Source organism: Leptosomus discolor, chromosome 8, assembly GCF_034619465.1.
Source record: "Leptosomus discolor isolate bLepDis1 chromosome 8, bLepDis1.hap2, whole genome shotgun sequence".
NCBI lineage: Eukaryota > Metazoa > Chordata > Aves > Leptosomiformes > Leptosomidae > Leptosomus > Leptosomus discolor.
Window position 1 is genome coordinate 46,904,717 of NC_141398.1, and position 19,605 is coordinate 46,924,321.

Here is a 19,605-nt window from a genome sequence, read left to right on the forward strand (position 1 = left end):
AGTGACACGACACCCAGTGTGGTGCCGCTCGTCTCCCACAGGTGTGAATCGCCAGCCATAAAGGCTGCTGAAGGATACTGGGCTTGCTGCAGACTGCCTGTATGTGAAAACCGGACCCTGAATGTGTATGGTATTCGTGTTACGAGACAGAGACAGAAAAAAAAAAAAAAGTAAAGTGAAAAGCTGTTTCATCTCCAGCTATTTGAAAGAAGTCTTTGTTGACCTAGTAGAAGTGGACATCTGTTTAGGGAGGTACTCTGCCTATTAACTACTTTTGTAACATTAAAATAGAGTTTATTTACTGTGCACTGTGGTAACTTTCTTATCAGAAGCTGATCTATTAAGACAACTCTTGTTCTTACTATTTTGATGCATGATGAGGTAAGTAGTTCTACAGGTAAGGAGCATAAAATCCGTCAGGTTGGATTAATAAAATATTACAGAAATAGTTGGCTTACGTAGTCAAAAGTTTCACTTCTTAAAATTTGATATTTAGGCTGTTTGAATTGTGCGCAGATTTCCTTTAAAAGATGTTCTGCTGCCTTGTGACAGTGGATAAATGCTTCAAAAAGTCCTGCAATCTAGCATTTTTTTCTTTAGGAATACACAACTAATTGTTTGCAGTGTTCTAAATTCAGTAGTTATTCTCACCTAATTAAGCTTGTCTACATTTGCCTCAGGTTTGTCTTGTGGTCTTTGACAGAAACTTGGCTAAATACTTGACATGTTTTTAGAGGAATACACTGAGTCACCATGTCACTTACTCACCGGTAACCGGCTGGCTGGGACTGAAGTTCACCTGCCCCGGTGATCCCGGTCTCAGCTCTGCAGGGTTAAGAAAATCTAGCGGAGACCCCCGCTGCCGTCCAGTACTTGCGATCAGAGTGACAGGGCTGCGTAAGAACACAAGGTGTCTAAGACTGTTCTCTGCCACTGCGTGTACCTGGAATGGTTCGAGTTGTGTTGCATCCCCAAAAGAACTGTGACCCTTAGAACCTTGTTGCACTGATGGGCAGTGATTTCAGGGAGGCTAGAATGGGCTGGAGGTGCAGGCCACACTTTTGAAGGGGACTTCAAAAATCGCATTTGTAGTGAGCTTTAGAAGCCAGCTGGTATGGCAGCCAGTTTTCATGTTTTACAGATGACAAATGCTATAGCATAACTATGTATGCTGACTTCCTGTAATGTAAACTAGTTATTACTCCATTTGCTGTTAAAATAAATCTGTAGAAAACATTTGATATCCATCAGCAGGTGGAATGATTAAACAAATTATACTTAGGCCCAGATCCTCAGAAGTATTAGAAGCCTAATGCAGCAGATCTCCTCTGAAGAGTCTGAGGATCATCTAAGTCAATGACACTGTTCTATGTGAAAAAGGAAACCATACCAGGAATCTGTAGTTTACTACCTTACCTAAAATAAATGGTGTAGTAAAGCCTGGCATTGTCTTAACATTAGCTATTTATTTGATTAGGAAGTACTATTTTACTTTGCTGTGTTGGGAAAGAGTATTTGAATTTGTCTAATAGATGAGAGGCAGTAGATCTTGCATTTGTCTGCTAGCACTACCTCCATTGTTTCTCGTTGCCCTTTAAAAAAAAAGCCTTAAAAGGAAAATGTTTGATAAACATGGATGTTAATGTTTGGGTTCTGTTTTGACATTTTTTGCTAGTTTTTGTTTGCATTCGTGCTTTAAAATTAAAGCAGGTGAGCTGTTTTGTATTGCTGCCTGTACTGGTGTATTATCCCGTACCTTTTCAAAGCTATTGTGATTAAAACATGAATTGCACCAGTGGGACAGTTAGTTACTATCTGTAGCAACTTAGTGTGGACAGAGGAAAGGCGCTACTACTGCTTTCTTTCAGCCTTTGCTAAGCTTTAGCTATCTTACAGTCTATTATATTCCGAGGGACACATGCTTTGTTTACTGTCAGCTGTAAAGCGGAATAATCCCTAGTGCGTTGGAACGAAAGGTTCTGTTCTGCCTTGCTGCTGCACAGGTGGTGACCTGTCTCAACAGCATTCAGTGAAAGCAAAAGGAAAGGCACTGAAGTGTGTCTGTAGTGTCTGCTGTAATGGGTAATGCTGAGCTTGTATTTTAAAAATCTCAACAAAGTAGCACAAGCAAGGCTGCTCTGCAAGCAGGAGCATGAAAAGCTGTAAGTAAAGGCCTCAGAACAGTTTCAGGGAGGTGTTAAGCTCACCTCTTGGATAAAGTCCATGTGGATGAGACGTGCCACTTGGAGTGGTGTGGCAGCCAGGGATTGCTTAGCTGTTCTTGTGAGCAGCTCCCTCTCCTTCTGGAGTGAAACTGCTGTGGGAACTTTTTTTTTTTTACAGTACATGCTATCTTTTTTCAAAAAAGTGCAGTTTTTTTCTACGTGTATAAACAGCCTGCACTGGCATTCCGTGCATGTCTGTGTTCTCACTGGTGCAAAGCAGTGCAGGATTGTTATTTGAGCTGCATTAAGTTTGGTAAAGAATTTTTTTTCCCCCTGCTTGTTTTGATTAAAGGCAAAGCAGCACATCAGTTATTGTACGTTTCTGGTGTTTTACTGATTGTCTGGTTTCTTTGTACTTTTTGTGTTCAAGTATTTTGTAAGGCCCAAAGGATCCTGAGACTCTGTGTTTGTTGCCTCTTAGCCTTGGAACTTGGCTAGTGAGTGACCAAGAGTAGAATTCTTAAAATAGTGAAACAAAAGGCGTTTTAATTTTTATCATTTTATTAGAGGAAGTCTTCTGTGAAAGTTGTAAAATCTTAAAAGCTGTAAATCAGGTGCAGAAAATACCCACTGAATTTATTACTATCACCAGTGCTATTAATGTTCCAGGTAAATCAGCTTTCTATCTATGGAAATGAAAACAAAACAATTACATTTGATTTATAGGCTGCTTCTGTAATAGGCTTTTGTCACCGAGACAATTTGCATTTCATAAGCACACTTGAGTTTGTTTCAGAAATAATGAGCCAGAAGAGAATGTAACATACTGGGTTTTCTCTTGTGGTTGACCCTAGTATAAAAGCAATGGAAAACTCAAGGATCTTACATGATGTGAGTTTGAGTTTAATTTCTATCTTCACTAACGCTCAAGGGAAGAGACACAGCTAGCAGCTGAGACTGGGATACCTGAAATTATTCACAGTATGCAGTCCCCAATGCAGTTTAATGATCCAGTATTTTCTTGGGATTGTTTAAATGGATTTCATTTTCATGGGCTAAACTCCAAATATAGGCATCCCAGAACCAAGTTAATTTGTATCAGGTGAGAGCAGAAGGACACATACTTTGTCCCTGCACAACAGTACCAGGCTTTTTCATAGTCTCCCAGTATGCCTCGCCCGCTTCTGGTGCGGTGAGTCCGTGAAGGCTGGGGCGTGACCTCCCTCCCTGCGCGCGCACGGACGGGCGCCCTTCAGGTCTGGAGTCGCTTCCCGCGTTCGGGTTTGAAAAACTGTTCGCGTTGACCTTGCCACGAACTAGCACTGAGTGCCCAAGGGGCTCTCCCACCTAATCGAGACCTTGTTGCTTCTGTCCCATCCCTTGAGCGCACGTTTTCCATTGCTAAACCTTATTTTTCCTGGGACGCTACTGCTGCCCAGCATGCTGCGTGGTGCCTCCCAACTAGGTAAAAACTCCTGGGCTAAATCACTTTGCCCTTCGGTAACAGCCCCATCTATGAGACCCCCTCGCTGTGCTGCACTTGCTGCCATTCACAATCCCCTATTCTGCCCGCTTTAAAGGTGTAATCAGCTGCTGACGTACATGCGTATATGCCAGATAAGCTAAGGAATTCTTCTCGACAGCTTCAGCTTTCTCATGCTTGAATCTATCAGGAAATAAGTACTTTTTCCAAGATTCTCAGCTCATGATAGTAAAAAGCAGCAACTGCCTGGGTTTCAGGTCATTAACTGCTATTCTGATTGCATTTACACCCACATTTAAACAATTACATTTAGCTCATAGTTATACCTGATACATACTGAGCTGACACTGATCTCTGTCAGATTTAATACAGAAGTAATCTCAGCCTGTCTGCTTAAAGTTTACTGTTCAAACGCTCAACTCTCGGCTTAACTGCAAATCCTCCATCAAAAGCTGCATTAAGAACTTCATCTAGACAGCTTGCCATAACAAAAGTCACATCTTGCCGTACATTCACTGCAATTTCTTCAAGATCTTTTTCATTTCTTCGAGGAATGATAATTCTCTTCAGTCCAGCTCGGTGGGCTGCCAGGACTTTGTCTTTAATTCCCCCAACCTAGTAAGGAGAAGAAATATGTATTTTTAAAAAATCTATGACACTAATCTAATAAAGTAATTATTGTAAGGAATCACATCAGGAGTTAAATTTTAATGAAAGGCTCTCCCTCCCCCATTTAGGAAAGCAATTAAAAATGCAGCAGTTGTTTTAGCTCATTATATGCTTAATGAGGGAAATACGTTAATATGCTACAGTACCCTTTCTGTAACAGTTCATAACGAGAGGAAAAAAACAAAAACTTGATCTAGGAATGCAGGTATAAGAGTATCAGTAGTGGAAAAGGTGGCACTTTTCAGGAATTTTTTTTTTTCTTGAGAAAGAGGGCCTGAACTCTGTTTTTTCTTATGGCATGCTGGAATCCTCCAGCATTAGAACAGACTTGCAAGATAAAGGCAGTATGAAGTTTAGTTCTAAGGCTGCAATGCCACACAACAAAGAACTTGAGTTGTACAACAGAAAACGCACAGAGAGGCAAACCCGCAAAGATGGCTTTGTGCTGGAGAAACAGCAGCGCTTCAATAAGCCACCTGTCTGAGTTGGTGATGAGATGTAAAGGGAGGGGGGTTTAAATCAGGTTTTCTTTGGGTCACAGCTGTAGCTTCTTCCCCTTGAACTCTTTTCTAATCCTATTTAAAGACCATCTTACAGAGGAAAGCTGTGATTTTATCATGCTTTAGAGGAAAGGAAAGCCTTGTATTGCAGCACAAAGGGCAAAATTTAGGCTGCTCTAAACCAAGGTGGGGGTGAAACGCGTGTCCTCGTGGTGACAGCTCCAGCCTGGACAATGCTACACGCTTCCCGCCTTGCTTGCTTTCAGGCAGCAGAAGCAGTTAATGACATGCTCATATGAATTAAGTTAGCAACAACAGATTCTAGACAACATTCAGAAAGAAGCCAAACCTGCTTCAGTGTTTACAGATACCTCATTTTTGCACCCACCTTAACCAGCAGGCAACCTTTAGTCCCTGGTGCAATGACAGCAATAGTTTTGGAAAGCCAAGCAAACGGACACCCGATCAGAGTTAATGCAGTGTTTATTTTTCACTAGAGCCTTGACCAACAGGCACTCGTGTCAGTCTCACTGCCACCAGAATGCGTTTTCAGAGATCCTTCTAGTCTGCTACCGTACTGTGTTACCTCTGGTTTACTCTCTGCTGCCTGAAACAAGGTATGTTTTTCAGCTTCTTTCTTTGTCCGTCACTTGGTATGAGACGATAGCTCCCACATCTGCTTCATCACTACTGCCAGGCTCCATCTGATACTTAAAACTAAAACGGTATTTCTTTGAAGACCTTCCTTTGCCCTCCTGCTTTGAAAAAGCCTTAGGGGAACACCATGCAGCTGAACTATATACAAGGAACAAAATTTAAGAAGAGTCTAAAAATGCATCTCTTGAGGTGGTTTCAAGAGTAACGTACATGCAATTACTGTAAGAGCTTTAGGAAACAACTTTTTGAAGAAAGCGGACCTACTTCTGTAGTAATTGTTTGAGGAAGCATGTTTAGAAAATGCAATACATAGTTTGGAACCATCTTGAATTTTAAGATTTGTAGGTTTCCTTTCTCCATCACAGAACGGACTGGGTTGGAAAGGACTTTAAAGATCATCTAGTCCAACCCCCACACCACGGGCATGGACATCCTTCACTCACTCAGGTTGCTGGATTCACAAAACTGACGTCCCTTGTTTGTTCAACAGCCAGTTCAGAACACAGCATGTACAGTCCTTGCTCAGCAGAAAAAACTCAAAAAATTCCAGTGTAACAACTTCATCTATGCCTTTTGTCTTGAACTATTATACTTACACAGGGCTCTGCCCTCTTTGTTGGATGATATATTTCTAAGGTGTCTTGACCAACATCCAGTAGCAAAAAAATTCCTCAAAGATGAAATTATTAGGCATTTTCAGAAATACCTACAGGTGTGATACACTCTTCAGGAAGGGCTATAAACCTCACACTTTTGAATGCAATATAGTCAAAAGTCATCAAGACTAACATGTTCAGGTGCTTTCCCTGAAAACGGCAGCAAGGCCAGCTTTAACATCGCATGCAAAGCAGAGCAGTGGTACAGTGCTACCGCAGGCTGGCTCCATCAGCCTCTTACAGCTGCACCAGAAGAGACTGGATTGGTGCTCACGGTCCAGCAAGGCTTTGCTTCTGTAAATGGCTATAAACAGATTTTATATCCAGAAGAGGGAGAATTTATACAACTTAGCTCTTTTCTCAGCTGATGCTTACTGGAAGAACAAGGCCTCTTAGTGTAATTTCTCCTGTCATGGCTACATCGGAACACACCAGCCGCCCGCTGAAGAGTGAAGCAAGACAGGTTACTATGGTAACACCAGCAGATGGTCCATCCTTTGTGACAGCTCCAGCTGGGAAGTGCAGATGGATGTCAGTGTTGTCAAGGAGATCAAAACTTCCAGAAGCTTAAGGGAAAAAAGGACTGGTTTGAATGTGAGAAATCTAAACCCATTTTGTTCCTGGTCTTTATTCTAAAAGCCCACCAGAGAATTAAAAGTCTTAGCACTATTTTTAACAGTAGGCTGAAAAAATGACACTATATTGCAGAGGCCCTAGAAACAACAAACCAAAAGAAAACCCAACAAGCTCTCCTACATGCAGATTCCTAGACAGAACCACAATGAGTTTAATGCATACGCTCAGCAGTTGCATGTGTTGGGAAATTCAGAGTAGGGATTAATGTAGAAACCAAGCCTACATAGAATTTTCAGGGTTTTTTTTTTATGTCCCAAACCATAAATGTCAATTTTCAGAGGATGTACCACGCAATCGGCACTCTACAGCCACCCGGCATTAACCAATATTATAAAGAAAGTCTCTCATTTACATCTTTTCACCTTACGTAACCTATAGGGCATAACAGTATAAACTAGAGAGGTAAACATGTATACAGTTAATGCCAGCAGCATTTCATACACACATTCAATTTACATTTTAAACCTATCTAACTGTCCATGATAGTGACAGATACTGGACAATTACTTGACTATTCAGCAGATGATCAAACTAGAAAGCATATTTCTAAAACTCTTGGGAGGTTTCAAACAAAAATCAAAAGCTTCTTGACTGAAGTCCCGTTGCGCTGCAATTCAACAGCTGCCCTACAAACCAACTAATTCTCAAAATATTAAAATTTAGACTACAAAAACCTACTTTTATCAGAAACCTGTGTCTTAATTTTAGAGGAAAAATATGTACAGTACGAAGTACTGCTGCAAAGCTTGCAGGTAAAAATGAGTAAGAGGCAGTGTCTGGCACAGCTGAGGAGCACCCTGGCACAGAGGCTGGCCACAGCCATCCAGAGTCTTGCAGGGAGGGACCAGCCAGGGTGGGAGAATGTGCAGTGATGGCTCACGTTCTGCCCAGACTGACCTGTAGGCCAGGCCCCTCACACCTCAGCTTGGCCAGAATCAGGAAAACAACTACAAAAAAGGAACTCTAGAGCCGGTTCCATCTGCAGCGTACCACCGATTGCTGGAAAACCCGTTCTCGGTTAAGGCAACACTTGATACAGTTCCACAGCGAGTACAATGTTACAAATCTGCTGAATTATTGAAAAATATCAAGTTTTAGGACATTTAATTTCCATGCATTATTAACGCTTCCTTTATGTGCACCCCTGCAGTAAGAGGCCAACGGATGCATTCAGTCTCTGTGATGCACCACAGCTACGGTTAGTTGTCGTTTCCCGCCAACCTACCGTTGGTTAGCTGGTATCTCTTGGCGTTGCTGCGCAACCAGCTGATCGCGAGGTGTGCCGACTCCTTCATAACGTCTCCGAGTTGGCCAGTCAGAGTGAGCTGACCCTCCCCCTCCATGCGACTTGCTTCTACAAACATGATCTCTCCCCCTAAGGGAGTCCAAGCCAAGCCTATGGCTACGCCTGGCTGACTTAAGCGTTCGGACACCTGGAGGAAAACAACACAGGAAACAGTTTAGAAAACAGCCGTAACCAAACTACTGCAAAACCAATTCAATAGTTGCCGTCAAAACAACTGTACCCATTAAAACACAAAGGTCAAGCCCAAGTATCTGATAGTTTGGGTTTTTTTTTTAACCCAGCAGCAATTCTGCCTCGTGTGTGCACATTGATTACAGAGTATGAGCTGTGTGTGGCTGCTGAGCTGAAGGACATGGCAAACAGCTGGGCACATCGTTCATGAAATCTTCTCCACCCCCAAAAGCTCAATGAGAATCTTTCTCTTCAAAGGACGTCAAGTATTTAATCAATCCTGACTGAATGCTGATATGACTTAAGCCATCTGCTAGAGGTATATTTGTTGGTTACTTATATGAAAAAGCCAGTTTTGCTCCCAAATGTTACCTAAAAGCCTTTTTAAAGGTGGTTGCATTGCCCAACCTACTGTCAGACAAGAGACTGACTTTGTTCATTGCAAACATTTATAAATAATTCTGGATAATGAAAACACGAGTCTGCTAGCAGGCTAGATAGGAAAGAGGACGGGAAATCTGACCAGCTCCTGTCGGTAATGACAAGTAGTTAAGCAAGCTCTACCTGCCCCAGCCCCTGTTCTACTTATTGAAAAGCCAGCCTATGCCCAGGTACTGACGAGAGTAATGACGGTGTCTGTATCCCAGTCTCCTGTGTTAAGCGAAGGAGAGAGAGGCAGGATGTTTCCCATGAAAGTTCCAGGTTTTGATTTTTTTTCCCCTTTGTCCAAGTATACAGAAAGTCCTTTTGTTTTCCTGAGCTTCAAGGAGGTGAAGAAACCCTGATGCAAGATCATACAGCTGTTCAGCATGTTCTGAACTACTAAGCTATGTATTTATTACAAGGCAGAAAAGAAACTGGATGAATTTTTACTGTGTCAGGCAGTGACTAGAGCAAAAGACAAATACTCCTTTGTAAAATAAAGTGACAGGCCCATTTTGAAATAATTTTCTCTCTTACTGAAATGCAGAATTGAAAGTTAATTTGATTCATTCATGAAAGGGATGAATTCTTCATTACACTGTTTAGCAAATTTAAAGAAATGTTTTCTATCCGAGAAATGAAACAAGTCAAAGGAGCCTCACAACAGAACCATAGTAAAAGAATTTCAATTCTCAAATCTGCATTTCTAGTTACATTAAAATTTCTCAAACTATTTTTGTCCCGTCTAAGCACATTTAACATGCTATTTTATATTACTTGCAAATCCAGAGTAATAGACCAGTTTTTTTCCTCTAGCATCAACTCAGTCTGCACTGCACAACTTCACATAATCTTAATGCTTTCATTTTACATCCTGCCAAGAGTTAGCAGAGAAGTAAACTAATCAGACTTTGTACAGACACTGAAAAGGCAAAGCTCTGTATACACAAAGTTGACTTGTTTTTAACCATCAGCCCAGCTGCAAGATCAGAGCAGTCTGTACAGAAGCCTGTACAGCCGAGTTCCTTGGGTCCAGAGGCAGAAAGACTTGCACGGCCCTGCTGTGCGCTGGCTGTATTAGAAATACGTTGATTTGTGAGCTCCACAGATAGTAAGTTATTAAGTATTCTAGTCCCTTACTAAAATGCCTCTCTGTAAGCCCATAGAACTGCTGCTGCGAGCCCCCAAGTAGTACACGGGCCTGAGGTTTTTTAAGTCAAACAGCAGCAGTGGATCACCTAAGCAGAACAAAACAGCCTTCCATGAGACTGTCAGAACAAGGCCTCTCTTTCTAAATGGGAGCCAAACGTTAACATTTCAGTATTAGGCTGAAATCCATCCCCACCATAAAACCAGAATCAAATTCAAGACCGTAAAATTCTTAATCCCAGTTTCTCTTTCCTGTTTCACAAACAGAAAATGGCTTCCTTTAGGCAATAACAGTGAACAACTATTCACTCCATAGCTGGTACCTCTGGTTACTGGCCAAAAGGAGATGCGCATTTAAAAACATAAACTCATTTATACATTACATATTACACAAGTTGTGCTACTTGTAGCTGTAGCCAACTCAGATACATGGCAGGAACAACTTCCTCATGCAAGAGAATCAGTGAAGCAATAAAAAAAGCATTTGAAGTCCTACAAAATGAAATCAAACCTACATGCTTCTTGTTAGAATTTCTAATTTTGTATTATATGCTTTGCCAAATGCTATACTGAACTAAGTGCTGTCTTCTTCTAAGTTTGATGCTAAGATTTGAAATGTGACCCTTGCTCCGGATCGCTGTTTCTTGGTTGGAGGGAAATCAGCGCAGCACAGTAGTGCCAATCTGACTCTAGCAAAGCTGTGCTGGCACAGGAGCTCCTGGTGCAAACGAGACGCCAGCTGTCAGGAGAGACAAGCAGCAGAGGCCACTGGGACTGGCGTTACGCTCCTGGACAACCAGGTAAGTTAGTAACTATACTTACGTCACACTAAAGCGAAGGAAGCCGCACAGCCCCTCTCCTTGGTTTTCTTGTGTCTCTCTTATCTACATATTTTGGGTGACATCATGTCGTTTGCTTTTATCAGCATAATTTAGCTAGAATGGCTGTTTCTTTTCTAGAAAATTGTTCATAATAGGGTGTTTCACTTTCATGGTATCGAAATACCTCATCTTCTCATGCATTTTCATTGTTGTTAACATAAGTTTCTATATCCATTCCCTGTATTTTATTAGTTATGGTGACTTACTCTGATTAGCTTAGTAATTACTTAGTAACTCAGGTTAACAAAATCAATTCATCCTGGTTACACTGAAATCCAGCAACACTGAAACTGTCCTTTACACTTGAGATAATAATGTATTTTGGCAACCCGTCAGGGTTTCAAACATTTCAGGTACAATGAACAAAAGTAACTGTCCGTACCCCCTCCCATCCCAAAGCAGCCGTCAACAAGGTTTGTTGATTTGGAGTTTTTTGTTTTCTTTTCCTTTTTTTTTTTTTCCCCAGACTGGATGTTAAGTGCATACCGATTCAAAACAGTTTACAGACTTAATTCAACTGTAAGGTTGAGAGCTCAGGGGCAGAAAATAGCAAGCATGACTAAAGATCAAAACCCCAATGGTTCTAAAGACTTATCATTTATCTCACCTCAGTACAAACTCCTTCCTCTGTCTTCAGACTAGGTGGGTATCTCCTCCGACTTTCACAAGTAAGTTGAGATCCAGTAAGAGAAACTAGGTGTGTAGTAAGTGTTAATCACTTTTCAACCATCATTCTTCTCACTAACTGGTAGACTCAGAGACCAGCAACTTCTCTTGCTGTACTACCAGACACTGTACTACCTCTACTGCAGCCTCCTCGCCTGAACGTTAACTGATGCACATTGACAGGCATATGTATAGAAAAATGCCCTGGCAGCTTTGATAACCGCCCTCAGAAAAGACCCTTGAAAATCCCTAAAAACCAACAAACGCACACACACACAGACACAACCCCACACAACCATATAATACTTAGAGGAAAGTACGTCATGTTACACTAAATATACCTAAGGAGTGTTACAGTGAGCTCCACAAGACTCAGTCACTCCTGGCACCTCTGAATAATTTCTTCTCACAAAAAGTCAGAGGAATTTAAATTAGAAAAAATCCTTACTTACACTTTTTAAACAACTTCAATTAAAAATGACCATTAGAATCAGCTGATGACTGATCATGTCTGTCAGATAATGGAAGAAGAGCTTACTGACCTTCATAAACAGTCTTGGTTTTGAAAGTTTTTGTAGAGGAGACCCACCCAGCTATGGTTTAGCTGTAATCTGAGTAGATGAACATCTTTTCAGATACATTTTAGCTGCCTGGACACTGCAAAATTAAAGTCTTAACATTTAGTGCAGTTATCTATTTTAAAATATTTAAGGTTATTCCAAGATACAGGAAAAGAGGTATCACCTGCAAGCCTGCTGTTTTGGAGTTACTTTGTAAGTCAGCATAACTGACAAAAAGCTATTAAGCCACTGATTCATAATGGGAAGAAAAGAACCAGTCTAAAGTAACTTGCTGGCCATTAGTGTCTTTGTTATCCTTCCACAGGTTCTCCCAACTTGACTGTACAAACCTTTTTTCTAGGCTACTCTTCTGATTCATTCCCTAGCAAACCACTGCAGGCAAAACAGTTAACAGCAGCTTCCCTTTAAGGGAGGAGGACTTCCCAGAAATATCACCAGGACTGATACCTCTTAGATAAACCTGTGCTTTGTACAGGTTTTGCTTCTGAAAGATAACCAAATTTGTTCCTTAATTAGAATTGTGTATGTCCCATGAAACAGCTATTCTTCTATGGCATCTGCACTTTCATTTCCTAGAATAGGTAATTGCACTTCAACCTCACTCACATTATGAAGATACAGACTAATTTTGATGGGCCTTTCAGTGGTGCCAGTAATGTTTTGCTAACATTAATGCTGTGCTGAAACATTTCATTAAATCTTTTACACTTTAAACTACTGTCAAGATTAGTCTTCCAAAGCCTTACTATGTGATTTAATCCACATAAGATTATTTATTTGTGATTAATTAATCCTCCAAGCATGAGCTGAGTATTCTGTCGTGCCTTTCTGCTGGGAGACCTCTGCAGAAAATATACAAGCAACGCAGTGAAAAGGTGAAAGCTGAATCACTTACTTTACAGTATTCCCTGAAGGACAACAGATCAATTAAGTCATGTCATGTTTTCAGTTCTATTTGCTCAGTCTCCTCCAAGTACTGACACGGTGGCTGCCCTCCATTGTGTCTTTATTTCAACTAATTATAAATGGCAAAATGCAGGTCAAAGGTGAAGCTTTAAAGGCTAGATATAGAAAGGAGACAGACATACTGCAGGCTACAAACCAGAAAGACCACCAGTAGCCAGTCTGAGATGCCTGTCATTGAGACAGGAGCTACGCTCTTCACTTGAAAGAATACTGGGGCTACTTGAGAAAATTCAAAGGAATAATAGGTTAGTTGGGAAAATTCATTAAAACAGGAGTTGTGTGGCTATCTGAGCAATTTACATCGAAAAAATCATAAAGCATGTACTGAAAAATATTTGCTCATTAATAAATACAGCAAATGGTACAGGGAAATAAATCCCGAGCTGCTCAGGGAATTGATGCTGTGTGGATTCATCTCTAGTTCTACTTAAGCACTACTTAATTTGCCTGCTAAATATGGAATTTTAAATTAATCAAAATTAAACCTTTAATCAAAGGTTTTTAAAAAAACCCTTGAAACACAGGTCAAAAGCTTCAGCCAGTTTTATTTCAGCTTATACAGGCCAGCGTATCCATGAAATACTTATACGCACATTCATCGCAACTGCTCGTGTAAAAGAAAACCCCATCCAGCACACACATATATTTGGAATTAAGAACCACACTTTAAAAATTTTACTTGCACTGCTTAGTCCTGTAGAAAAAGGACAAAATAGCAGAAATTATTTGCCAACACAGCCACTCTGCCAAATTTAAATGAACAATCAACTCCAGAAAAAGTTCAAAACAAGGCAGAACACCTAAAGAAAGTCACATGTTAGCATATTTCTTTGCCTACAATCTAATTTTTAAAAAGTTTGGTAAGTTCATATTTATTTGAATTAATTCTACTCTTGACTAGGAAGCAGGAGTAGAGTTGCAAGTGACCAGAATTTTTGTACAAATTTACAAAATCCCATTTATTTTTTTAGCACCTTTATGAAACTAATACACGCTGTCGTAGAAATCAGAGTACTGGCTTGAATATTAAGTTCAATTTACTACAATGGCCTTATGTGCATCTGCAATTCAAGCACTAAAAAGCCAAACAATCCTGCAGCGCTTTAGCTCTAAAGATCAGATGTCTGAAGTACCTAATATACTTCAGAATGAAAATTCAGACAGAATGTTATTTCCCTGAAAAAAACCCACAGGCTACTTTTCAGTAATTGTTTCTAAAAGTCAGTTAGTGAGAAAAAGGTAGACAGACTAGTACAAATTTCCACAGGAGTATTACAAATGGACTGATGGCTACAGTCATTCCAAATCAAGCTAATGTATATCCACACTACTTTCTTAATTTAAATGGCCTTGAACTACCTTGTGTGATTTTATTTTTGGGTATTGTGGCTTCTGAGGGACAAAAAGAAAGAACGTGAGTCGCTTACAATAAAGCATTTGCCTAAAAAGCAATCTCTTCTAATTTCTAAAAGTAAAAAAAAAAATAAATAAAATAATCAGAAGACAAATGACCAATGTAAAAAAATTCAGCCAAGAGAGTTATAAGGTACTGGTCTATTGATCACTTGACCTTCCTTGCCTCCTCTTCTCCCCAGCTTCCATTGCTCTAACACAATCAATAGCGCTGTCTTCTTTCAACTTGTTTCCTCATTTCTGTCTCTTCATTAAGAATCTCTTCCACAATGAAATCTTCGTATCCAAAACCCTCAGTTTGGGTCTAAAAACTGACTCATTCCTTAACAATTATTCATTTTGTCCTGCTTCCCCTGCATATCTTGTCCACTTTTCATCCTCCAAATCCCACTGGAGTTTGGTTCTCTCATCTAGGAGAGAATTATCATCACAGAAAGTTCTTACAAGTTTTAATTTTATCTCTTTTGAAAGCCTTCCCTTCATTTCTATTTTCTCCACAGCTTACTGGTTTTCTGATCTTTTCTCCAGGATAAAGGCAGAAAACTTCAGCATTCCACCAGCAACTGTTTTCCTGTCATAGTGTTATATATAGTACTTACACTTGGTCAGTTCACCTGGACCTCAAGTAAAGCAGAGGATAACTGCAATGTAAACGGTGAAAAGAGAATCCCAAACTAGCAAACTACTTTAATTGATGGCATTTTCATAGAATGTAGCAAAATACAGATGGGGAAAAGAAAAAATTTTGGAATATGCCTACGGAGGAACAGAGCTGGTACTCGGAAGCTGGAGGTGCCTAGCTGATCATAAAACATTTTTAATAGCTGAGTCACATTAATCTAAAGAATGTCTGAGAACTTCTGGTGCAAACTGAAGTCGTTTTAATACCCAAAAACGCTGACTGGCTTTAGGAGGTATGTCGGACAGTCCTTAACACAGCTGCCTCAGAGACATGATTCCTGGGTTCTACTTCTGGCTTCTTTCCCGAGTCCAGCAAACATCCCCCAAACAAAACCAAAGTTGTTATAAACTGAAAAAACACCACCACATTCTTAAGCTCTGCTGCAGGCATCTTTGCTAACAGAAAGTCATGCTGTTATGTTACTTATGCACCCTAAATTAAAACAAAATAAAATAAAAACTTCGAGGTGAAAAAACACTTGGTGGAACTCAAGAAACACAGTTCTGTTACTAGTACTTTTCTAAAAAGTTAATATTGTATAAATGCAGTCAATAGCAATAAAATAGACAACCAGTCAAACCAGACAGAAACAGCAGTCAAGAAGAAACAAATGAGGATGTTACCTCCATTTCATACATGGGTGGCCCCAGGATATCTTTCAAAGCATGGAAATCAATTAAAATTGGCATTTCAGGTGGCAAAGCCAGGTCAGCTGTGTCACTGATGGATTCTGCTTTTGCATCTTCTGTGACATGCTCTTTGCAATCTAAGGGAAGAAAAACTAATTTAGGATTTGTAGCAGTCTTTTTTGACACAGGAATTAAAAAAATCACGACAGAGAAAAATAAAATATTCAAAGAAATGCTCAGAAAGTTCATGAAAGTGTGCTTAAACCATCTTCCACAAAAATCTTGTCAAATTAAAGATAATATGGCATCGAATTTAATTATTAAGCCTAAACATGTTTTAACTGTTCAGCAAAGAGAATATTAAACCTAGAGCACTGACAGAGATACAATTCACTTGCTGAAATGCATTTTAAGCTAGGTCAAATAGCAAAACACATTAAGTTCATTCAGGACTTTGCACTCTTCATCAGATTTGTGCATAAAACCAGTATTTGTAGACGATCATGTTTCATGCAGCGTAATACAGAATATGGAGCTGAATGCGGAAATACTGAAAGTTCTTTTTACATACATTTACAACTGTGCTCTCTGTGGTCTCTATCTGCAAGGATTTAACTTCTGACACTAATAATTAAGTTCTGTCAAACAAAGCAGGAGCATTTTGGCCAGATTTACGTACATCGCTTGGCCACATGGCTGCATGACTAATAGCTAGCCTGCACTACATTCAGTAACATCTCATGTCACAGTATCCAACAAGGACAGCGTAACTTACTGCTCTGTAACTCTGCCTTCCTCTCTCCGCACCCCAGTCCTCACACGCAGACACTCAACACCAGCTGACCTGGCACAGAAGAAGCTGCTACATGTAGATCACAAGGAAACCAGCTCCACTGGAAGCCCAACTCATCCAGCCCTGCTGTGCTGCCTCCTTCCAGGCTGTCAGATGGAACCACTACCCCAACATAGCACAGCCCACCTTTATTGCAGCCTGTGCACGTTCTGACATTATACTTTTTTACTTTGATTTTTGTCTCTCATGACTATCATGGCATTACTCAGTCATAGAACGGACTGGGTTGGAAAGGACTTTAAAGATCATCTAGTCCAACCCCCACACCACGGGCATGGACATCCTTCACTCACTCAGGTTGCTGGATTCACAAAACTGACGTCCCTTGTTTGTTCAACAGCCAGTTCAGAACACAGCATGTACAGTCCTTGCTCAGCAGAAAAAACTCAAAAAATTCCAGTGTAACAACTTCATCTATGCCTTTTGTCTTGAACTATTATACTTACACAGGGCTCTGCCCTCTTTGTTGGATGATATATTTCTAAGGTGTCTTGACCAACATCCAGTAGCAAAAAAATTCCTCAAAGATGAAATTATTAGGCATTTTCAGAAATACCTACAGGTGTGATACACTCTTCAGGAAGGGCTATAAACCTCACACTTTTGAATGCAATATAATCAAAAGTCATCAAGAAGGGACCAACTATTAAAGCAATAGTTATGGATTCAAAAGTGCGCTCTTTGCTTCTTCCATGTATAGTACAACTGTATTTCTTACCTATGCAATCTTCCTTAGCAGAATTTCCTTAAAATTTCTGTTTTCTCTACAAATCTGTTTTCTATACGAAAGCGAACTGTAATGGGGACCATATAAATATCAAAGCCTCAAAACTGTTTTAAACCAGGCCACACAGCCTGTCGTTTGCATGAATAAGCTCAACACCATTTGTACTAGGCCTACACTGCGCATTCACTTAAGCAACTGTATACAGAAGGAGAATATAAGCAGGGATTCATTTCCTCACAGAATTTGATCCAGATGCAAAAGGCTCATTACTATTTTCTTGAGAGCCCTAAACAATATGATTTCTCATCAGAAAAATGAAAAATACTTGAACAATCCAGATGTTTCTAAGGACCTGTGGCAGTTTTATGGCAGTGCCGCCCTGCCCTGAGGCTGCCATTAAGGAAAGCATCATACACATACATATAGTGACGATATTTCTTCTCACTCCAAAAACCACAAGCCTAAGACACAGTTAAAGTGATAGTCTATATTATGCAGGAATCTATACTGAGCATCAAGACTTCTGCACCATATTTTGGGAAATTACCCACCTGTTGCTTCCTTTCATTGAATTCTTTTTTACTTTCAATGAAGAAACTGTCTTGCTTTGCAAATTAATGTATGCACCATAATTGAGGATACAGGAATTTAAACAATTACAGAAAACACACAAATTACAGATCCAATCTATTTAATATAACATTATGAGGCGTTCTGTGCTGCAAAAGTATTTCTCAGAATGAAGAAAGACCTTTCACAAGATACAAACTATCCTTTTCTTAATCCCGATATATAAAGGCCTTTTTACAGTCAATTTTGTTGCACTGCAATTCTCACGAATGCCTTCATACAGTATCAAGGAAAACATTCTACATCGCTATTACCATAATAAACAGCCACTCAGCTTTCACTCGCGACTCAAATCTAAGTATTATCCAACAGCCACTAATCTTTCCATTGTACAACTCATTGCTCCATGCATAAATCCCACTCCTTTACTGTAAACAATGCCTCAGTCAGATGTCCTGTTGTTCCAGCATGTCTCTATATTTTTGTTGAGCTACTATTTCTGTACACAATAAATTCAAATATATAAATACTAGCAAATCTAGGAAACATAACCCTGCATGCCATTCTTGCAGCTCAGACTGCAATTTCAATACAATGGATCTTCAAAATGTGAGTAATTTGATATGACAATTCATATTTTAAAATAAAACTGAGTGTAAAAACAACTGCTTTTGTCTATACCAAGATTTTACTGCCTAACAAGCACAATTTTCCATTTCTGCTTGCTCTTATTTCACCTAGTTCTACGTATACAGCTGAAGGAGACAGACTTCTTGTAAACAAATCAGTAGGTAATTTTTGAGGCCATCTGCCCTATTAAAAGAATCAGAAACTCTTCCTTTGAGTTTGTATAATCTAATTAGTAGACCTCATTTTATAATCTGTAACAATAACAAACACCAGACTTTTTTCTAAAAATATTAACCTAAATTCTGATGTTATCTCATTTTCTACAAAAGCATACAGTGATGTTCCAAAATATAATTACAAGACTAACTTTTTCTTTGAAGGAAAACCCATCTTCTTTCAACACCGTTATAAAGTACTGGCTATGAAGAATCTATAATGATGCAAGTAATTGAGATTTCCATTAATGAAAAATACATGTTCCCTTCTTAGCCCAGATGAATGGCCATAAACCACAGTACAAGTTAAATGACACATTTATCTAAAACAAGACAGCTAATTTAAGTTTCCAGAAACAGAACTTTTGGTTAGGACAACAGCTTAATCATCTTACATTTTAAGTTAAGTTGGAGATACAAGCCAAAAAGTCACAGAAGTGCCCTTAACAGAGCTCCATGCTGCACTGGAGGAACCACCTGATCTACTATTACATTACTGCCTAAAACAAAGAAGCATGGTACTGGGTTGTTTTAAACGTTAAAAATTGGAAAAACTAAACCAAACAAACTAACAAATACAACCAACAACAAACACCCCTCCCCAAAACAAAATAAACAAAAATCCAAAACACAACCAACTGACCAAAAAAAGACTATGTTCATAAAATTTTCAGAGAAGAATCTGCAGCTACTCAGCAAAGATCACAACAATGTTCCTCAGGAATCTGCCTTTGCAAGTTCTGAAAACAAAGCAAAATCTTGCATGTAAATACTGGATTTGTAAGAAAATGGACTCCTAAGAAAACATACTGACAATCAACTACTATATATAATTCAGGATTTAACTTTAGAAGAAATTCATGGCACTAAGACAAAGATTTAGGAATTTAAGACTCCTCCTTTCTGCTAGAGATATAATGGAAATGAGGGAATAGAAGAGCCTAAAACTTCCTCAACATCTAGCGACTTCTCAGTTC

The 19,605-nt window shown here is 39.6% G+C and overlaps 1 protein-coding gene across 2 annotated transcripts in view; it reads right to left on the reverse strand.

Moving 5' to 3' along the window:
* Nucleotides 1–2,775: 2,775 nt before the first annotated feature.
* The window catches only part of LONP2 (lon peptidase 2, peroxisomal), a 45,713-nt gene continuing 28,883 nt past the window's right edge, over nucleotides 2,776–19,605 (reverse strand). For both annotated transcript variants that reach the window (XM_086469151.1, XM_086469150.1), the window contains 4 exons: nucleotides 15,628–15,770; nucleotides 7,992–8,199; nucleotides 6,506–6,696; nucleotides 2,776–4,263 (listed from right to left, as the gene is read on the reverse strand). In XM_086469151.1, the coding sequence (XP_086325277.1) occupies nucleotides 4,042–4,263; nucleotides 6,506–6,696; nucleotides 7,992–8,199; nucleotides 15,628–15,770 (764 nt within the window). In that variant the 3' untranslated portion in view covers nucleotides 2,776–4,041. The remainder of the gene's footprint in view (nucleotides 4,264–6,505; nucleotides 6,697–7,991; nucleotides 8,200–15,627; nucleotides 15,771–19,605) is intronic.